Source organism: Juglans microcarpa x Juglans regia, chromosome 5S (assembly GCF_004785595.1).
Source record: "Juglans microcarpa x Juglans regia isolate MS1-56 chromosome 5S, Jm3101_v1.0, whole genome shotgun sequence".
Classification (NCBI taxonomy): Eukaryota; Viridiplantae; Streptophyta; class Magnoliopsida; order Fagales; family Juglandaceae; genus Juglans; species Juglans microcarpa x Juglans regia.
The window spans coordinates 22,238,619-22,256,095 of NC_054603.1; the positions used below are offsets into that span (position 1 = coordinate 22,238,619).

Genomic DNA, 17,477 nt, shown 5'->3' on the forward strand with positions numbered 1-17,477 from the left:
AGAATAATCTCCTCCCACCAAAGGCAAATCTATCAAATTTAACTCAAAAATTAAATCTGAAAAAGTAGCCGTAGCACTTGAAAAATATGAATCCTCCGTCCTCTCACTAGGAAACCGAGTAAGATTAAAATTCCCTCCAAAACACCAAGGTAAATTCCACCAACTACAAACACCCGACATTTCATCCCATAAATGAATCCTCCTACTATCCACATTAGGGCCATAAACCCCGGCAAATGCCCACTCAAACCCATCCTCAAGATTCTTAAAGTGACATGCCACCAAGAATTCCCCCACAAAGTGCTCCACCAGCTCCACCACCCTCCTATTCCACAAAATAATGATACCACCCGAGGCCCCATTAGTGACCAACTCTACCCAACCCACACTACAACAATTCCACAAACTTTGGACTAAGGCTTGATTCACAAATTTCAGCTTGGTTTCTTGAAAGCAAATAACATCGGCCTTCCATTGACGCAACCAATATTTCACCCTTAAACACTTCCTATAATCATTTAAACCCCGAACATTCCAAGAAATGATTTTGGGCTTCATGACATACCAGATACAGCCCTTTCTTTACCTTTTTCCCTCAAAACCCTTCCATCTTTAGACTTGTAAGTGACAGAACACTCAAACCTTCTGAGTTCCCTCTCCCTTTTAGCAACAGATTTAGCAAAAGCAGGTTGACCCGCTTCTATAGCAATTAGAAGAGCACTGAACTGTTCATCATAACCATTACAAGAAATCCCCACAACATCTTTGATCACTTCAACCTTCCTCAGAACCCAATCAAAAGAGTTACAAGGCCATTCAAGAACTGGATTCAAATAACTCAAAGGGACAGGATTTGCATCCTCATCAGATTCTAAAATCTCCCCTGACTCACATGAAACGGAGTCTTCACCTCCCCCCAACACCAACTGTAAACCAGAATTATTAGGAAAAGTGCAGGGCACTCCATCCACAGATGAATCTGACCCCTTTAAACTTTCCCTACACTCCTCCATGGCCCCATCCCTAACATCTTGAGATAAAGCATCATCTGCCTCCACAATCTGAACTGGGCTTGATCCCATAAGCTCTACCGACGGCACTCCATCCTCCAACCCTTCCTGCACTGACACAGACAATGTCGGGATACTGCTAGAAGACCCCCCCACCTCCATCGACCCCTTCTGTAAAGGCACTGACAGGATCGAACCCATTTCCTCCCTGGGCTGGGCATACACCAGCTTTGCCGCAAAAATAGACCCCCCAGCACTATTCACAGCCATGGATCTTGGCAACTCTAAAGTCCCCGTCGACTCGCACCTCACCGGCAACCTTTTCTGTGAAGATAGACCAGGACACTGACCATCGCAGTCCACCATAGCCGAAGGAGAAAACCCAGGGACTATCGAGCGACGGCAATCTTTGATTCCATCTCCCTTTGCACTTTCATGGCATCAAAACTCATCACCAGAATGGACCCCGACGGTTCGCACCTCGCCGGCGACCTTGTCTAAGAAGGATCAAACTTCTGAATCGGGGAAAGCCTCGTAGCCGAGGGGCGAAATCCAACCCCTTTCTGGCGATAAACAGGGGAGGCCTCAGAGGGCTTTCCAATTGGGCCTCTATTTGGCCCAACAATTATACTCCCAGAAGGCTTAACAGCCTGAGGCCCACTCTTCACATTTCCCCAGTCCATCAAGAGACCCAAGCCTTTTATCTATTGAAAATAATAAAGAGCCAATTTTTTCTTTCCAACCCATTAATTCCGCCCGAATGTGCCAGAGAGACCCCTCAACTTCCCCAACTTTTTTCCACATCTTGGAACTCCAAACGTCACCCTCAACAGAAGAGACCCTACGACTGTTCATCTCCTTCAATACCTCCTTGGTTCTTCTTGATGATTCCACCAAATCACTCCTATTGATGTCGAAATCAACATCTGCAAATTTCTTGGCAGCAACTAAGTAAGGAGTTTCTCTGGTACTTTTCTTCCTCACGGCATCAAATGGACCTCTTTTTACTTGAATAGAAACAGAGGGTCTAGACCCGTCAATCTCACGAGCCTTCTGCACGAAACCAGACCAGCCACAACCATTTTTAACTTCAGGAACTACGATAATTCCTTTCCCCTTACCCTCACCCAACTCCATCACTTTAACAAATCTTCCATAAGAATTATGAGAAAGTTGGATTAGGAAAAGACTCTATTACCCTCCCTTCTGGTCTGAAAAAAAGCTCTATTACCCGTAAAACGCAGACAATCCTCAACCACCTTAGCCATCCAGACCACTGCATCTCCACTAAGGTACAGAACCTTAATAAATTTCCTACACTTCTCGACAATACTAATAAGATTACCCCCCTTCTTTCTAAACACAAAAGATTTAGCTTCCACCCCAAAACTACACTCCATGGATACCCCCTCCCAACACCCAACTCAGAAGCCAAGAAAAAACTAATAGCTAAACGCAAAGAAAGAAAAGGAAAAAATTTATGTAAGAGGAAAAGAAATTTAACGATTATTCCCGACGAGAAGCGCCGGAAAAATGACGAGAGAAAACATGAAAAGGAGAGAGACGAGAAGCAATGAAGGCTAATGATTATATTGTAGAACTAGAAAGTCAATGCACATGAACATGAGATGAATAAAAAAAAAGGTCCGCTTTGCAATAGTCAAACTGATGTTAAGGCAACAATAGAATCCAATACAATTCCTTCACGTAAACAAGCCCACACAAAAGCCATACAGGATCGATACACTAGATCAAATCAAGATTTCAGCAGAAAACACAACCACAACATCTTTCGAGTCTTCGACCCTCACAAACTTCAGACCGCCGCTGCAAGTTCCGTCACCCACCGTCGTGTTTTGGGTCACCAACGTGTTCCGTCACCACCATCACAGTAGGCACCTGTTTCGTCGTTGCCTGTTCCGCTGGCCACTAAATAACATACGTGGAGGTTTTTTTTTTTTTTTCCCAACTCTCCCTCTTTTCTTCTCCCAGGCCATCTCTCCCTACCTGCCATCAAACTTTTCCTTCATTTCCAAACTCTCTCTCTCAAGTCAAATATAGAGCTACAAACTTTTTTATCAAATGCAAAAGCACAAATAATTGCAAAAGCACAACCCGGCCTCTGTCTCGTCTAAGCCACCACCTAGCCAAGCCATATTGCTATCCCATTGCAGCTTGCAAACAGAGAAAAAAGGGGGGGGGGGGGGGGGGAACTCAAGGAAGCACTGCTTCTGATGGAACAAATTGCTTTTCAGATTAAAATAAGCCTCTTTTTGACTGAAATGCATCGTTCAAAGGCTGCAAGTTCATTTCTTTGCGTGGATTTTCTGAGACCCGCTAATACTTTTGTCGACAATTACCTAGGAAATTTGAATTGTTTATTTTCCCTTCTCTTTTTCTTAACAGTTCCTTCTTTTTTCATTTTTTAGTTTTTTGTCTATTTGTTTTGGTTCATATTCAGAACTATAGATATTAAAGAGAAGTTTTTTCTTTTGGCAGAAACAACTCGTTATCTGTTTGAAGAATTATGATTTAACGCAGAGTAAGGGAATGGGGGGTCTGGGAGTTATTTTCTCTTCGGTGGATTTCATGCGAGAGGATGGGAGATTGGGGGAGACGGGGCTGTGGGGTGTGGGATTTCACGTTGGGTCGGCGGCGGCATTTTCGATCAAGTGAGGAGGGTCACGGTGTCCGTCTTGGAGAGGAGTGGGTGGAGACAGGGGTGGGTTTCATGCGAGAGGATGGGAGATGGGGGAGAGGGGGAGGGGGAGGGGGGTGTGGGGTTTCACGTAGGGTGCAGGCACATGAGAATTAAAATGGGGAGTCTATTTGTCAACAGCCCATTGAAGGGCTATTATTTGAGGTTTATTAGACCGACCGGTCTGAAGTTATTCTCGAAAAAAAATATGCAATGTAGTCTAACAATGCATTAACCATAACAAGAAAATGAAATGCACTACACATGCATGGAGAAGTTTGAAATAAGTCCAACTTAGAACTAGAAAGTGCAATGCACATGAACATGACCTAACGTATGCAAATATCTAATGATTAAATGGAGACTTGGATATAATATAGTCATGCATGAAAACATGTGAAAGTTAAAAAAATAAAGGGTTTAAGAGAGATTGGTATGTAGAATAGAATAAAAATGCCATTTTTGCATAGGAGTAATCTACGGGATTTTAAATAGCTTCAGTATGTTAGTTGTGAGTGACATAAATATCCTTTTAAATGCCATCTTAGTGCCATTAAAATGATGTACCCATTATATTCTTCTGAATAATCTGAATGTTTTTGACACTTCATGGGTAGGGTGGAAAAGTTTCTTATAGTTGTCGGTAACGTCAATATAGAAAATCCCTACAAATCACTACACTAGTATGCCCATCATAATCATAGATCTGAATGGATTTCAAGAGGGAGAGACTTGGAAATGGGGGCGTGGTGATGGAGTAGCGACCTGCACTTTGGCAGATCTGGTTCGGGGTAAGCGACGAACAGACCTGCCAAAGAACCCTCAACCCATGAGTGAGAGAGGGAGATTGAGGGAGGGAAGGAGAGAGACGGTAGGCTCACCTGGATGTGGTAGAGTCGCGAGTGACAATGGTGGTGTAAAGCAATGGCGCTTCTGTGAGATTCTGAGCTCACCTAGATATGACGGCCAAAGCGGCGATATGTCCTATCACAACAAACACCGTGGGAGAGGGAGAGGGAGAGGGAGAGAGATTTTGAACTCACCTCGACGTGGCGAAGCCACAACTGCCAGAGCAGCAGTGCCAAGCAGCAGCGCTAGGGCTGTACACGAACCGTGAAAATCGGCTGGCACTGACTCAGACCGGCTGCCGGAGCACGAAATCGACCGAAGCCGGCAGAGAATCGGTCGGTCGACGGCAGGAATTAAGCAAAACCCGACATCGGCCAATTCGGTCCCAGTTCAACCCATGGAAAAACCGTTGAACCGGCCGACATTAGTTATATTTCTTTTTTCTTCAAATATATGTATATGAAACGACGTTGTTTCACTTAAATGAGTGAAACAACATCGTTTTGGGGACGCAGGTTGTAAAAAAAATATAAATGCAATAGCGCCGTTTGGCTCCGCGCCGTTTTGAATTAGGGTAAAAGACCCCTACGAGCCCTTCTTCCTCATACATCCTTTCAAAATTTTTTTCATCCCTCTCTCAAATTCTCCCCAGCAGCAGCCACCCCCCTAACCTCCCTCTCCACTGCAGCGATACCATCTCCCTCTCCAATGCGGCGATGCCATCTCCTCTCCGATGCGGTGATCCCATCTCCCTCTCCCTCTCATCTCCCTGTCGGGCTCTAGGAGCCTCTGTCTCAGCCTCTCAGGTCTCTCATCTCCCTTTCGTCTCTCTCTCTCTCTCTCTCTCTCATGGGATAGTTGATGACATCAACTTGTTATTGTTTGGATCTGTATAGTGTATAGTTGATGTTTATTGTTGAATACTTGAATCTATATTGTTGAGTGTTGAGACATTTATTGAGTGTTGGAACTAATGTTCACACTGATGAACCGACGGCAACCGGCCGAAACTACGTTGGCCAGTTTTACCACTCTCCATCGACCGGTTACGGTCGGTTGCTCCAGAAACCCTGCCGAAGGGGTCAGTTTTCACCCCTAAGCGCTCCTGTCAACCACAAACACCTGGAGATTAGAGAGTAAGAGAGAGGGTGGGAGGGAGAGAGAGACGACGAGCTTAGATGACTAGCAGCAGAGCGGCGGTGGCTGTCGTGAGAGAGAGAGTGTGTGTGTGTGTGTGAGAGAGAGAGAGAGAGAGAGAGATAGAGAGAGAATTGTCTGGGTTTCAAACCTCAGAGGCTCGTTTTGGATTTTTATTTTTATTTTTGGTCTGACTCTAGCTGATGTGGCATCATTGACTAGGCATGCTACTTCAGCAAGTTGTAAACATGTTGCATACCGGTTGTTCTGTCATTTTCCTATGCCTATTGTTTTCCTCAATGAAAAAATCTTGATTACTTGTAAAAAAAATTGTTAGTCTGAGGAAAAATAGTTCTTTTGCCGATCAAGAGTCCCTAAGGCACACTTATGTTAGGGCAATTGCAGAAGTGCCTTAGGTTCTTTCACCTTTTACACATGGCAAAATTTTCAAGTTGTGAATTCATGATAAAGACATCTAAGAATTTAGCTATTGCATAGTTGTGCATTTTATAGTCAATCTAACCAAAAAAAAAATAAAAAGTTGATGTTTTGTTTGTTCCATATTTACATAACTTTAAATCTTGCTGAAGTTGGAACTGTGAGTATGTCAGAATCCTGCCAACTGTCTTTGGACCAAATGACATCTCCCGTAAAATAACAGGTGGAAAGTGAGGGGATGTGTTTAATCCTATATGAGTTCATGAGTTGTATTTTCCTATTAAAAGAAAACCATTTTGGAAATATGACAAACTCAATGAAGTTCTTGCATTTCACATGATCAACACTGAAAGGAAAGTTGCCATAGATTTTCATCACAGTGAAGGCCATCCTCAGAAGAGGAGCACCCTCTCAAAGCACAGGCCCAGGAGAAAATTCATCTGTGACTACAAGAATATCTATTATTTGGCGACTCATTCTTATCAGTGTCTCTGTTTTTCTGGTGCTTACATATCAATAAAAAATGTTTATCTGGTGACTAAAACCGAAGAGCTGAAAGCATATTTCAGAATGTGTAAGAGATAGATTGTTCCAGAAGAGGATGATCTTTACCTTTGAGATAGTGCTTAGGTTTTTCTGGCGAGCTTAGGCAAGGCATTTAGATTTTATAGAAACACCATCCGAAGTAGGAAATTGCCGCATCTATTTTTGTTAATGGCAGATCAGAGTATGCTGAATAGAAGAATCGAACCTCCCCAGTCCGTGTACCATGTACCTGAAAATAGATTGTAATGCTTCAAAATCTTTGATGATAATTATGCCGATTTAGCATTAAACAGTAAAGAAGTGAAGCCACTGGCTTGTCATGGCCCCCTACTGCGCGTGTGGTAGGTCTCAGTGCTACTTCGTAGGTCTCAGTGCTACTTCGTATGGATTGGCTGAGAGACAGATTGGAACTTGTGCCTTGTGATGTGGTATAGCAGTGTAAGGTGTATCTACCATTTTCTTCTCTTGGGCTAAATTGGCATTAGTTGAGGGATTCAAGCCTGTGAAAATAGAGAAAAAACTGGTAGGTTGAGTTTTGCCGAAAGGTAAGTGTGCTAATATTAAGGAAGTATTTCTTTTAGTATTCTGTCCTTATTTACTATTGTTTCAGAATTGTTTTGATCTCTCTATTCCAGATTTTTTGAGCATTTGCAAAGTTGAGACCAAGAATGGGAATTCACTTTCTATCGGAGTTTGGAAACTCTCTGTTCATTCAGTTTTGCTTTTAACTGGAATTTTACTATCATTGCTTGTGTGTCTCCATTAGAATGTTTTCCTCTATCCATTGCAGTATTTCCGGAGCATAGTGGATAGTGTTGATAAATTCATATGTACATTAAAATACCGGATATGCTTATTGAATAAAACACATGGAGAGGGGGGTTAACTGAAAATGTTTCATGATATATTATCTTATTGCAGGAATCATTCCAGAGATTATTGCACAAACAAGATGGAACTAGAGCTGAGTGGGAATATCCTTTTGCTGTTGCTGGGATCAATATTTCTTTCTTGTTGGCTCAAATGTTGGATCTTCAATCAGGTAATTTGGATTTCTGAAAGGAAGAATACTTGGTGTCAGTTGCAATCCTCTCATCAATAACCAGATGCTGAAAACTATTCCCACTCCAATGAATGATTAACGATAAAGCTCTATATCAGAAGACTCTGGTGGAGAGTGTCATTTGCCTTTTTGTTGCATCTAATGCCAGACTTCCCATCTTATAATTGACTGTTTGTTTCAGTCTAAAATGTTTTTTTTTAAATAAAAGAATATTTTCCACATTTTCTTGTTATTAGTTTAAAAATGTTTGTTAAGGGAAAGCGAATTTTGGGCTAATGCAGAAATGACACAGAATTCCCAGGTTCTGAAGCTTTCTTCCCTCTGCCCGCCCCATCATCCACACCCACCCTTCCGAACTACTCATCCCCCCCCCCCCCCCCCCCCAAAAATCATAATGATGGTTTTCTTTCTGGGTGTTGCAGGATGTGGTGATTTCCTTGTGTGTATGTTCATGGAAAGTTTCTGCTACAACTAAAATTTGAAAACCTTTTTAATGTCTTTTCTAAGATCTCAATCAAATAATTGAAAATCATTAATTTTTGCCAAAAGTTAGTCTCTTTTGGAAAATGTTTTACTTAACTCACACATATTCATCTTTTCTTGTTCATTTTAAATTCTGAGGTTTTATTTAAAGAGAATGTCGTTTTTCTATATAATTTTATTTTGCAGGAAAACCAACTTCATTGGCAGGAATTCGCTTTCTAGAACTGCTGGGGGAGGATGAAATGGCATTTGATAACCTCTATTGTGTAGCGTTTCAAATGTTGGATGCTCAATGGCTTGCAAAGCGTGCTTCCTATATGGATTTTAATGTAAATAATTTTAACAAAGTCATATCCTGTCCATGATTTAACCCAAGCTTTGTATTGAAACGATGTTTGTTCGGTATTTACCTAACGAAGTCTGCCATTGGCTGTTTATTATTTTGATTCTTACTATTTTTTGGGTTTTGTATTTCCAGGATGTTCTTAAGTCAACAAGAACCCAGTTAGAGCGCGAGCTTGCACTTGAAGATATCTTCGGCGTGAGAGATTTACCAGCATACAACCTCTTGAGAAGATAATCTACTCTACTTATATTAGTCTGTCAACTCTTCCTTTTTTTTTTTCTGTTCTCTGCAGATATTGTAACATAAGAATTGTGTCCATATCTCTGAAACTATACCAAAAATTGTGCTCTTTGAAATGCCATTCTAGTGTTTGGCCAATCTTATATTGCAATGTTAAATAGCACCCATCTATAAAAGTCTGATCTATGTTTGATTCTTTAATTTCATTGAACTTAATCTTTAGTTGCATAACTTTCTTGTAACATTATTGTGCGACATCCGATAATTAATACTCATGTTAGAAAGAACAAAGGCAATATACAAAATTTAAAAGGTACATTTGGAAAGAGAAGTATTTCTTCCAAAAGGTTCTTTATTGCCTAGAACCTCAAATTTGGTTCGTTCAATCTTATTTAGTTATTGACCAAGCTGGTGGTTGCCATCAAGCACAACATTGAGGAATTCTTCCATCGCGTCTTTCCTAGGCAAAACCTCTGTTGGATTCGTCGGAAGGATTCAAGAGCCACCTATTCAGGCGTTCAGATGCTTTCTTAACCTGTATGAAAAGGGATTAATTAGGACAAGCATTGAATTGAATCATCATTTCATTGATATTTGTATAATTAGAAACCAACACCTCCCGATTTTGAACCAAGCAAAATTCAAAATCATTTGATTTACCTGTTCATTCCAATCTGTCTTGAAGGTAATGTAGCCGAGCACTAGCGACTGTGCCACGACGCCAATGATCATTCCGATCCATATTCCCTGGAAATTTTTTTTAAAGAAAATTAAGAACTAGGGCATATCTTCCTCCATGGATATATTGAAAATGGCACTGAATATTGCCATAGTCCTATGAGGGTATACTGAACTAGGATTTCCTTGCATGTTGTGCATTCAATGTCTACACACAAAAGCATCTATTTTTTCATGAAACAGTTATGGTCTATGCTGAGGTAAAATATGAGATAAAAAGGTATTGAAGGAAACAAGCTTAGTTTTCATTAAAAAAAAAAAAAATGAAAAGAGCTTATGTAAATTTTTGCTTGATAAATGAATCTAATATTCAAGTTTTAAAGAAAAAAGCTCACTTTTATTCCAAGATGGACCAAATATCCAAGAAAGACTCCTGCTGGCACCCCAATGAGAAAGTAACAACCTATGTTAACATATGCAACTACACTTTGCTGACCAGCACCAACAGCTATGCCTGCAAAACAAAAGTTATTGAGTGTGACCTTTCACCACCATCAGACTACAAAATCAGATACATGCCTGAGAGCACTGGCTGTATGCTGTTGACTAAGACAGAGATACTGAGTAGGATAGATAAATTTGAAACAGATTCTGCAACGTCTTCATCACTTGTGAACATATAAGCGATTTTACGACCGTAGACTAAACATAGAATCCATGTGAATACTCCAAGACATATAGAAGTACTAGTGATGACTTTAATGGAAAATCTTGCAGCTTCAGCATCTCCTCTCCCTAATTCATTTGAAACCCGAACGCTATGCAAAGGAGATCATGAGAATAAGTTTAAATACACCAATCATCGAACAAGGAATATGGGTAATAAAAATAAATACCTAGCAGCAGTTAGGAAGCCAAGGAAGACCATAAATTCCCAAGCAATGATATTGAGGCTGGCAAGGTCAGATCAACTTAGGAGATTTTAGACCAAAATCCATCAGGAAAAATAAATAAGAATGAATGATGTGGTCTTACCAGATTGAAAAGGCAGATATTGCAACCGTAGAGTTCTTCATGTATCCGGCGAGTAAGACTAAAACAGCATTGTACCACAGCTCTAAGCTATTGGGATTGTCAAAGGGTCAATGATCAGAGGAGCAGTAGTGCGATGGAATTATAGAAGAGTATTCTTTAAACAAGAATGAGACAGGTCTTAGAGTAATGGGCTCCCTCTTAGAATTAGACTTTCCCCTGGCTAAGTAATGCCATTGGCATGCACAATTAACTCAGGATTTCCTTACAGTCACTAGCACAATGATTTCAATAATTTCATTACTTACAACATATGATGCAATTTTACAACTGATCAAACCACACGAGGACCTCCATCAACATGCCTACATCATTGGTTGCTGTCTATAGTATCTCCAAAAACCAGCTTGTCTACAACCCCTTTTTTGCTTGTTCTTTCCACAACAATCTTGAATCAGAAAGCTTATGTTGACTGGTGGAGGTAGGGGTATAATTGGTCAGGTAAGATTAATCACCCAATTAGGTCTTCATGATCACATACGTTCATCATTCTTTTATCTTTATAATCTAAATGAACTTAATATGTCTACACACACACAAACAAATAAATCTAGCTGCTTTTAGTAACTAGATTATATCAACAATAAAGGCTAGCTAGAAACTAATTTGGTGAAGGAAATGGACTTACCAAAGCATCACGCCTGAGGATATTGAGAGCTTCACTACAGGGAATAAATCACGGAAGGCAGCTGATGTGAAACCTCTCCATGTGTTGGAACACCAACCTCCGAAGACATACACGAACAATCCGATCAACACTAAGGCATAAGATATAATCATGGCACCCATTGCACCAGGAATTCCAAAGTGTAGTTTGCTCACAAAAATCCATGACAAGAGAACATGAAGAGCAAATGTGAGAGCAGATAGCCACCCGACAACTGTGTTTTTGAGCTGTGTCTGCAAATACTTTTGGATACTAAAGGTGAAGGGAAAATAGTAGAGAACTGGAATGAACCACAGAGAAATGTATCCAGCAACTTCTGCTACATCTTCATTCTCTCCAAGTAGCTTGAAAATTGGTGTTGAGAAGATGAAAATAGGGACCAATATTGTTGCAGCAGTAATATTAATGACCCATGACCTTTGCAAATAGATTCCCATCATGTGGTATTGCCTTGCTCCAAACGCTTGCCCACACAGAGTCTCAGTTGCACTTGACATTCCCACCTACCCCATCAAAATTATATTGAAGATAATTAGAAGTATTAGAGCTTGATATAATCATGCTTACATAACCTATATATCCCTGATCAGCTGCATGTTTTACTTTCAGGAATCTTTGGCCAAACTTCTTTTATATTTACTTTGTTTAAGTTGAAGTTTGTTCCATGTTCTTCTTGTCTTAAAAAATAACTCTTTTGGCTCATAATTCCTTGTTAAAACTCCCATCTACCTACTCCACACCTTCTTTGTTAGAAAGTCAGTCATTGCATAATAGGTTATTTCTATATACTAAAAAAAAGCATAAGTAATGAATCTTATTTTAGATAAGCACATGGAGTGTTTGATATATATATATATAAACAAATTCCTTACCTTTACAAAAACTCACTACATAAAACTTATACTTGGCACTGTCATTAACTCAATTGACTGCTAATATGGATAAAATAATAAACAACATGGCACAGTCTTGATAGCTGAATCACAATGGATCGAGGATGAAAATTATCGGATTTTAGTAATTTGATTGCACAATGCCTCAGTTTTAATTAGTAGTTTGTGATGCAAAGTGCAAAACCAACCCTGGCTCTGATAATTTGAAGGTATAAAAAGTATATTGAAAATTCATCCCCCTGATGATTTTGAAAATTCAAACTTCGCACATTATATATTGATCTAAGACAACATTATATGTACATGCAGAGTACTTATGCTCTAAATATGTGTGTATATATTAACATGTTATTTCTGTGTCATATGTCATTCTAATTGTTGATACATGACAATTGTTCTATTAATATATTTAAAAAGCTTGAATGGAGGGAGTACTTAATTTCAACAAACCTCAATTCCAAAGATTAATTGTTAAAATTGAAAACTTGCGAAGTTTTTGTGCAAATATATGAAAATCTAGTGATTGATGCAGTCTTTAACACACACACACACACAAAAAATAAAAATAAAAAATAAAACAAAAAAAAAAAAAAAAAAAAGGAAGAGAGAGAGAGAGATTGTTACCAATATCCCATTTGCAAATCTCACAGCAATGATTTGTATGAGTGCATAAGCTGCAAGCTCAACTTCACCAAGATGTCCGATAAATGCCTGTGTCACCACAAACATTCCAAATTGAGTTACCCTAGCTAGCATGGAAGGAAATGCTATCTTCCATATTCTTCTCGTTTCCACCCAAATTCTCCATGCCAGATTTCTATTATCTTTTGGTTCTGATCCAAGTAATCTCTCATCCATCTTCTAATTGTTATAATCCTGTAAAAATGAAATAGTACATAACCAAAATTATATGAATCTCTTAAAAGATATCAAGTGAAATATTTTCAAGCAATAAAATACTTATAAAGCACAACTTGGTTTTTGCAACCAACCGCCTGGGTTGCAATTTAGGACGAACTTTGCTACTCATTATTCCCACACTTATACTTATTTTTATTTATTATTATTATTTTTTTTTTTATTCTTCCTAAACTAATTGATTTTTTTTTACTCATCGTTCATACACCACACATTTAGTAAGAGAAAAAAAATAAAAAAAATTATGTGTGATATGTGGTGTAAAGATGATGAGTAGAATTTTTCATTTAATCCCGTTTGGATTCAGAGATGAGTTGAGATGTTTTATAAATAGTAGAATAAGACATTGTTATAATATTATTTTTTAATATTATTATTGTTTTGAGATTTGAAAAAGTTGAATTATTTATTATATTTTGTGTGAAAATTTAAAAAAATTATAATAATGAGATGAGATGAATTGAAATGAGTTTCTAATCCAAACAGGAGTTGTCGGTTTGGCATCTAGGTTGAAGAACCGGCCAGACAATGCGCCTGAGCGTGCAACTCAAGTGGTGTTTTTCACAGTTAATATTTTAAAATTCAATAATTGGATATTTTATTTTTAAAAATATTTAATTTATTTTTTAAATAATTTTAATTTTTTCTTGATATTTTTTAACCACATGACAACATGACGTGACGTCAGGTTAGGTTAAAAAAAAGATGACAAAATTTAAATTGGAAAAATTATTAACATCATGAGTACCAAAACCACGAAAGTAAATATTTTGAGGTTATGTTTGGTTATCGAACTAAACTCAATTCATCTCAAATTAATTATTAATAGAATTTATTATTTTTATAATTTCCCATAAAAAATTTAAACGGCTATCTCAACATGTTTCATACATTTCAATCTAAAAAATTAAATCCATCTCAACTTAAAAAAATTAAATTTATTTTAATAAAATTTACAAAATATTATTATTCACAATAATATTTAAACGAAGCTTTGGAGAGTAAAACGTTAATGGTGTAAAACTCAAAGACAGATTACGTAGTTATTCGTTAAAAAGAACAAAAAAAAAAATTGCATCTCGCTGTACAGCTAGGGTTTAGAATAAGCAAGCAAATAAGATATTGATGGAGACAAATCATAATTTGCTTGCTTTATTCTTTTATCAGCTTTATTATTCGCTTTATTCTTCAAGTGGCCTACTTTTGTTTTTCGTTCAAATCATTAATGGAATCTGACACTGGCTGTTCTTTGAGGCATGCAGCTGAATAATTAGAAAACATGAATTATATTATTGGCACCAACTTTGGTCCACTAGTTTTTAATATGTGGTTTGAAACATTTTAGGATTTTTTAGAAGAAAATTCAGATACTATATAAACAGTACCAAAACAAATTTTAATCTCTCACATGAAACTTTGATCAGATCATTTATCTCAATTTTCATGAAAAACTTTGTCAATTGATATACATTTTCCACGCATCCCAATCATTCAAAAAAAAAAAAAAAAATGTATTTCTTTTAACTGTGTTTGGGTCTGTTAATTTTCTTCCTCTAATTAGGGGTTTATAATATTTTCATGTTTTAGGACTGCAGATGACTGGATCGAGACCCTTGACAGGATAGTTGGTAATAACCTCAACTGAAATATTCTACATTCATAGCGCGCAGATAAGAATAAACAACCATAATAATAAAGACATCCTTGTATTCATATGCATACTAAAGTTTCTATATTCTATCCCAAGTCCTATGCATAATCACCTTGTGTTTACAGAACTAGCTACCATCTTCCAGGAACCAGTAGTCTTTTCTTTTTCTTTTTTATGAGATGGATCGAAGACAAAAAAGAATGCAAGCAGGGGTATTTTTCCAAAAAATGTTATATATTATACTCTCATTCTACTCATGTATTGAAGTGACGAACCTTGTCAATAATCTAAAAAACAAGAAAACACCGAGACATGATATATAAACTCCAATCATGTCCTACATATCACGTATAGCATGCATCATCTTCAGGTACTGTTAAGTTGTTGTAACACTATTTGGCCTTAATTATTAATTAGAATGGAAAGGTAACGTCGATCATCATCTTCTTAAAATTATCAGTGTGTTTGGGCGCTATGTACGTATTTTGGGTTTTGTCTTTTGTCAAGAAAAGCAAGGCTGATGAGGTGTTGGGATTTTTTTTTTTTTTTTTTGGGATATGAAAAGACCTGTAGACTGCAACATTACTAATTAATTTTCTTTCTAATGGCGTATAATATTATGTGTCACCTATATTGAGCAAAAACATGTATGGTGGATAGTTGAATTCCCACATAACACCAAATCTAAATAGGAATGGTTGAGTTTAAAGTATGGATAAACTTTACTTACTTGGTCTTATATATGTATAATACTTCTCTGAGAGACTTGGACCAATGGGTCAACTTAGGTGTTCTTCTGCTCCAACCATGGCTTCCCACTTCACGCACCAAGCTCAGAGAGAGAGAGAGAGAGAGAGAGAATGGGCCGGAGAACATAGATTCTATATATATTAAAGCGAGAGATTGTGTGTGAGAGTCTTCAAAAAGCTTTCTCCTCATCGCTTTTCTATCAAATAGATATGCCATATATGCATCGAAGCCATCTCAATCGAGTTTTTCTTTCTGTAGTCAAATAAATTAGAAGATTTTTTTACATAGTTTTATACAAGTTGACAATTAGTAGTAACTTTATCATTATCCTTATTGGAATTCAACCAAAGTATATATATATATATATATATATATATATATAATGAGGTGCGGTGAGCCCTGCAATCATTCCAGAAAGAGAGGGAGAGTCACTGCAAAAGAGAGAGAGCAGAGAAAGAATAATGATATATACAAGTTTCAAATTTATGCAAACCTTTTATTAAAAAAAAAAAAAAAAAAAAAAAAAAAAGAAGGACCCCTATGAAAAAGTGTGAAAATTTTATTTTTTGTGGGATCCTCCGCTTTTTTATAAAAGGCATACACAAGACTTCTACATTTGGTGTTTGTCCTTGGCATTACTCGAGTTGATCAGAAATATATAGGGCTACATGACTAGTTTCGATTTCATGATTTCTTTGCTTAGATAATTTTCTTTTTTCTCTTTTTTCTTTTCGGCTTAGACGTTGTCTACATAACAAGAATAAGAACTGTAACAAAGAAAATATATATATATATATATATATATATATATATATATCTCACTCAATTCCATTCGAATGATCTCTCGTACACTTATGGGGTTTCATCTGAAAACAATAAGGTCGAATATATTCGATCAGTCTTGCCATAATGATGAAAAATAGTGACAAATCTTTGGTAATATTGTCTCTTGAAAGGGAGTTCTCGTTGGTTTCATAAACCATAACCTTGTTACCATTATTAATAAAAGCAATAAAATTCACCATCTTTACAGCAAAACAAGAAAGTATAGAAGAGCAACTAGTTAACAATCTTAACTTCATTGTGTAAAAAGTGCTGATGTGGAGGGGATATTATTTTCTCTCTAGTTTGGGGAGGCGATTAGGGTTATGTTGATGGTGTTGGCCACCGGCCCTGCGGCTTGGCCTTCGTCTGGGACAGCAGGGAAGGGTGGTGGTGCTGGTTTTGATTGGGATGCTACGAAGAGCTCGTTTTTGAAGGCTGATGGGCGTTCTATTACGTCTGGACTTGCGTTTGTAGAGGTTATACTTTCACGGCTGTAGATACTCCCTGAAGTGGAGCTCCCTTTTTGGAATCCAAAATTTTCTAGGGACGAGATGTTCTTTCTGTTTTCAAAGTCTAAAATTAAGCAATTGGCGAAGACTTTCAGATTTTCTGTGGTTATTAATTCTTACGTAGAAGACTGTCTCTTGACCATGTGCGTGGTTTCATAAAAAATCGTGGGGGGATGCGATCTGTTCCTGTGGTTGGGCAATTGCGAAATCTGTAGAATGTTCTTGTTCGTGTTTCAAATGAGGAGGATTTTATTAGCGTAATGGCTCAAGGAAATTCTAATATAGAGGGGGTTTCTTATAGAATTTCACATTTAATACCGGATTTTGTAAAGGAGGAGGACTCGCCTTGGGGTTCCTATATGGATTAGGTTGCCGAGGTTGCTCCCTAATTTTTTTCATGAATCGATTTTGAGAAGCATTGGTGGAAGATTTGACCCTTTTTTGAAATTGGATAATGCGACTGCGTGTGTAACTCATCCGGAGGCTGCGCAAATCTGTGTTGAGATTGACGTTTCGAAGCCATTTCGTCATTCTTTTTGGCTGGGAACGCCAGGGCTGGAAAATAGTCATTTTCAAGAGGTTGTTTTGAAACAATTCCTTCTTTTTGCCTACAATGTCGAAAGCAAGGTCACTCTGTTCATCAATGCAAACAGTAAGAGAGAAGTCAAACTAAAGGAGAAATGA

The 17,477-nt window shown here is 37.9% G+C and overlaps 2 protein-coding genes across 2 annotated transcripts in view; one reads left to right on the top strand and one right to left on the bottom strand.

Moving 5' to 3' along the window:
- Positions 1 to 9,011, top strand: part of LOC121267443 (ELMO domain-containing protein A) — a 45,926-nt gene extending 36,915 nt beyond the window's left edge. Inside the window, exons 8-10 of the mRNA XM_041171299.1 lie at positions 7,600 to 7,720; positions 8,411 to 8,553; positions 8,703 to 9,011. Of these exons, the coding sequence (XP_041027233.1) occupies positions 7,600 to 7,720; positions 8,411 to 8,553; positions 8,703 to 8,804 (366 nt within the window). The 3' untranslated portion in view covers positions 8,805 to 9,011. The remainder of the gene's footprint in view (positions 1 to 7,599; positions 7,721 to 8,410; positions 8,554 to 8,702) is intronic.
- Positions 8,760 to 15,569, bottom strand: LOC121267442 (protein DETOXIFICATION 25-like). Its single transcript, XM_041171298.1, has 9 exons — positions 15,440 to 15,569; positions 12,765 to 13,016; positions 11,209 to 11,750; positions 10,524 to 10,610; positions 10,385 to 10,441; positions 10,068 to 10,306; positions 9,884 to 10,002; positions 9,471 to 9,557; positions 8,760 to 9,345 (listed from the first exon to the last, which is right to left on the bottom strand). The coding sequence occupies exons 2-9, from the start codon at positions 12,996 to 12,998 to the stop codon at positions 9,271 to 9,273; spliced, it is 1,440 nt and encodes a 479-aa protein (XP_041027232.1). The 5' UTR covers positions 12,999 to 13,016; positions 15,440 to 15,569; the 3' UTR covers positions 8,760 to 9,270.
- Between the last annotated feature and the right edge of the window lie 1,908 nt (positions 15,570 to 17,477).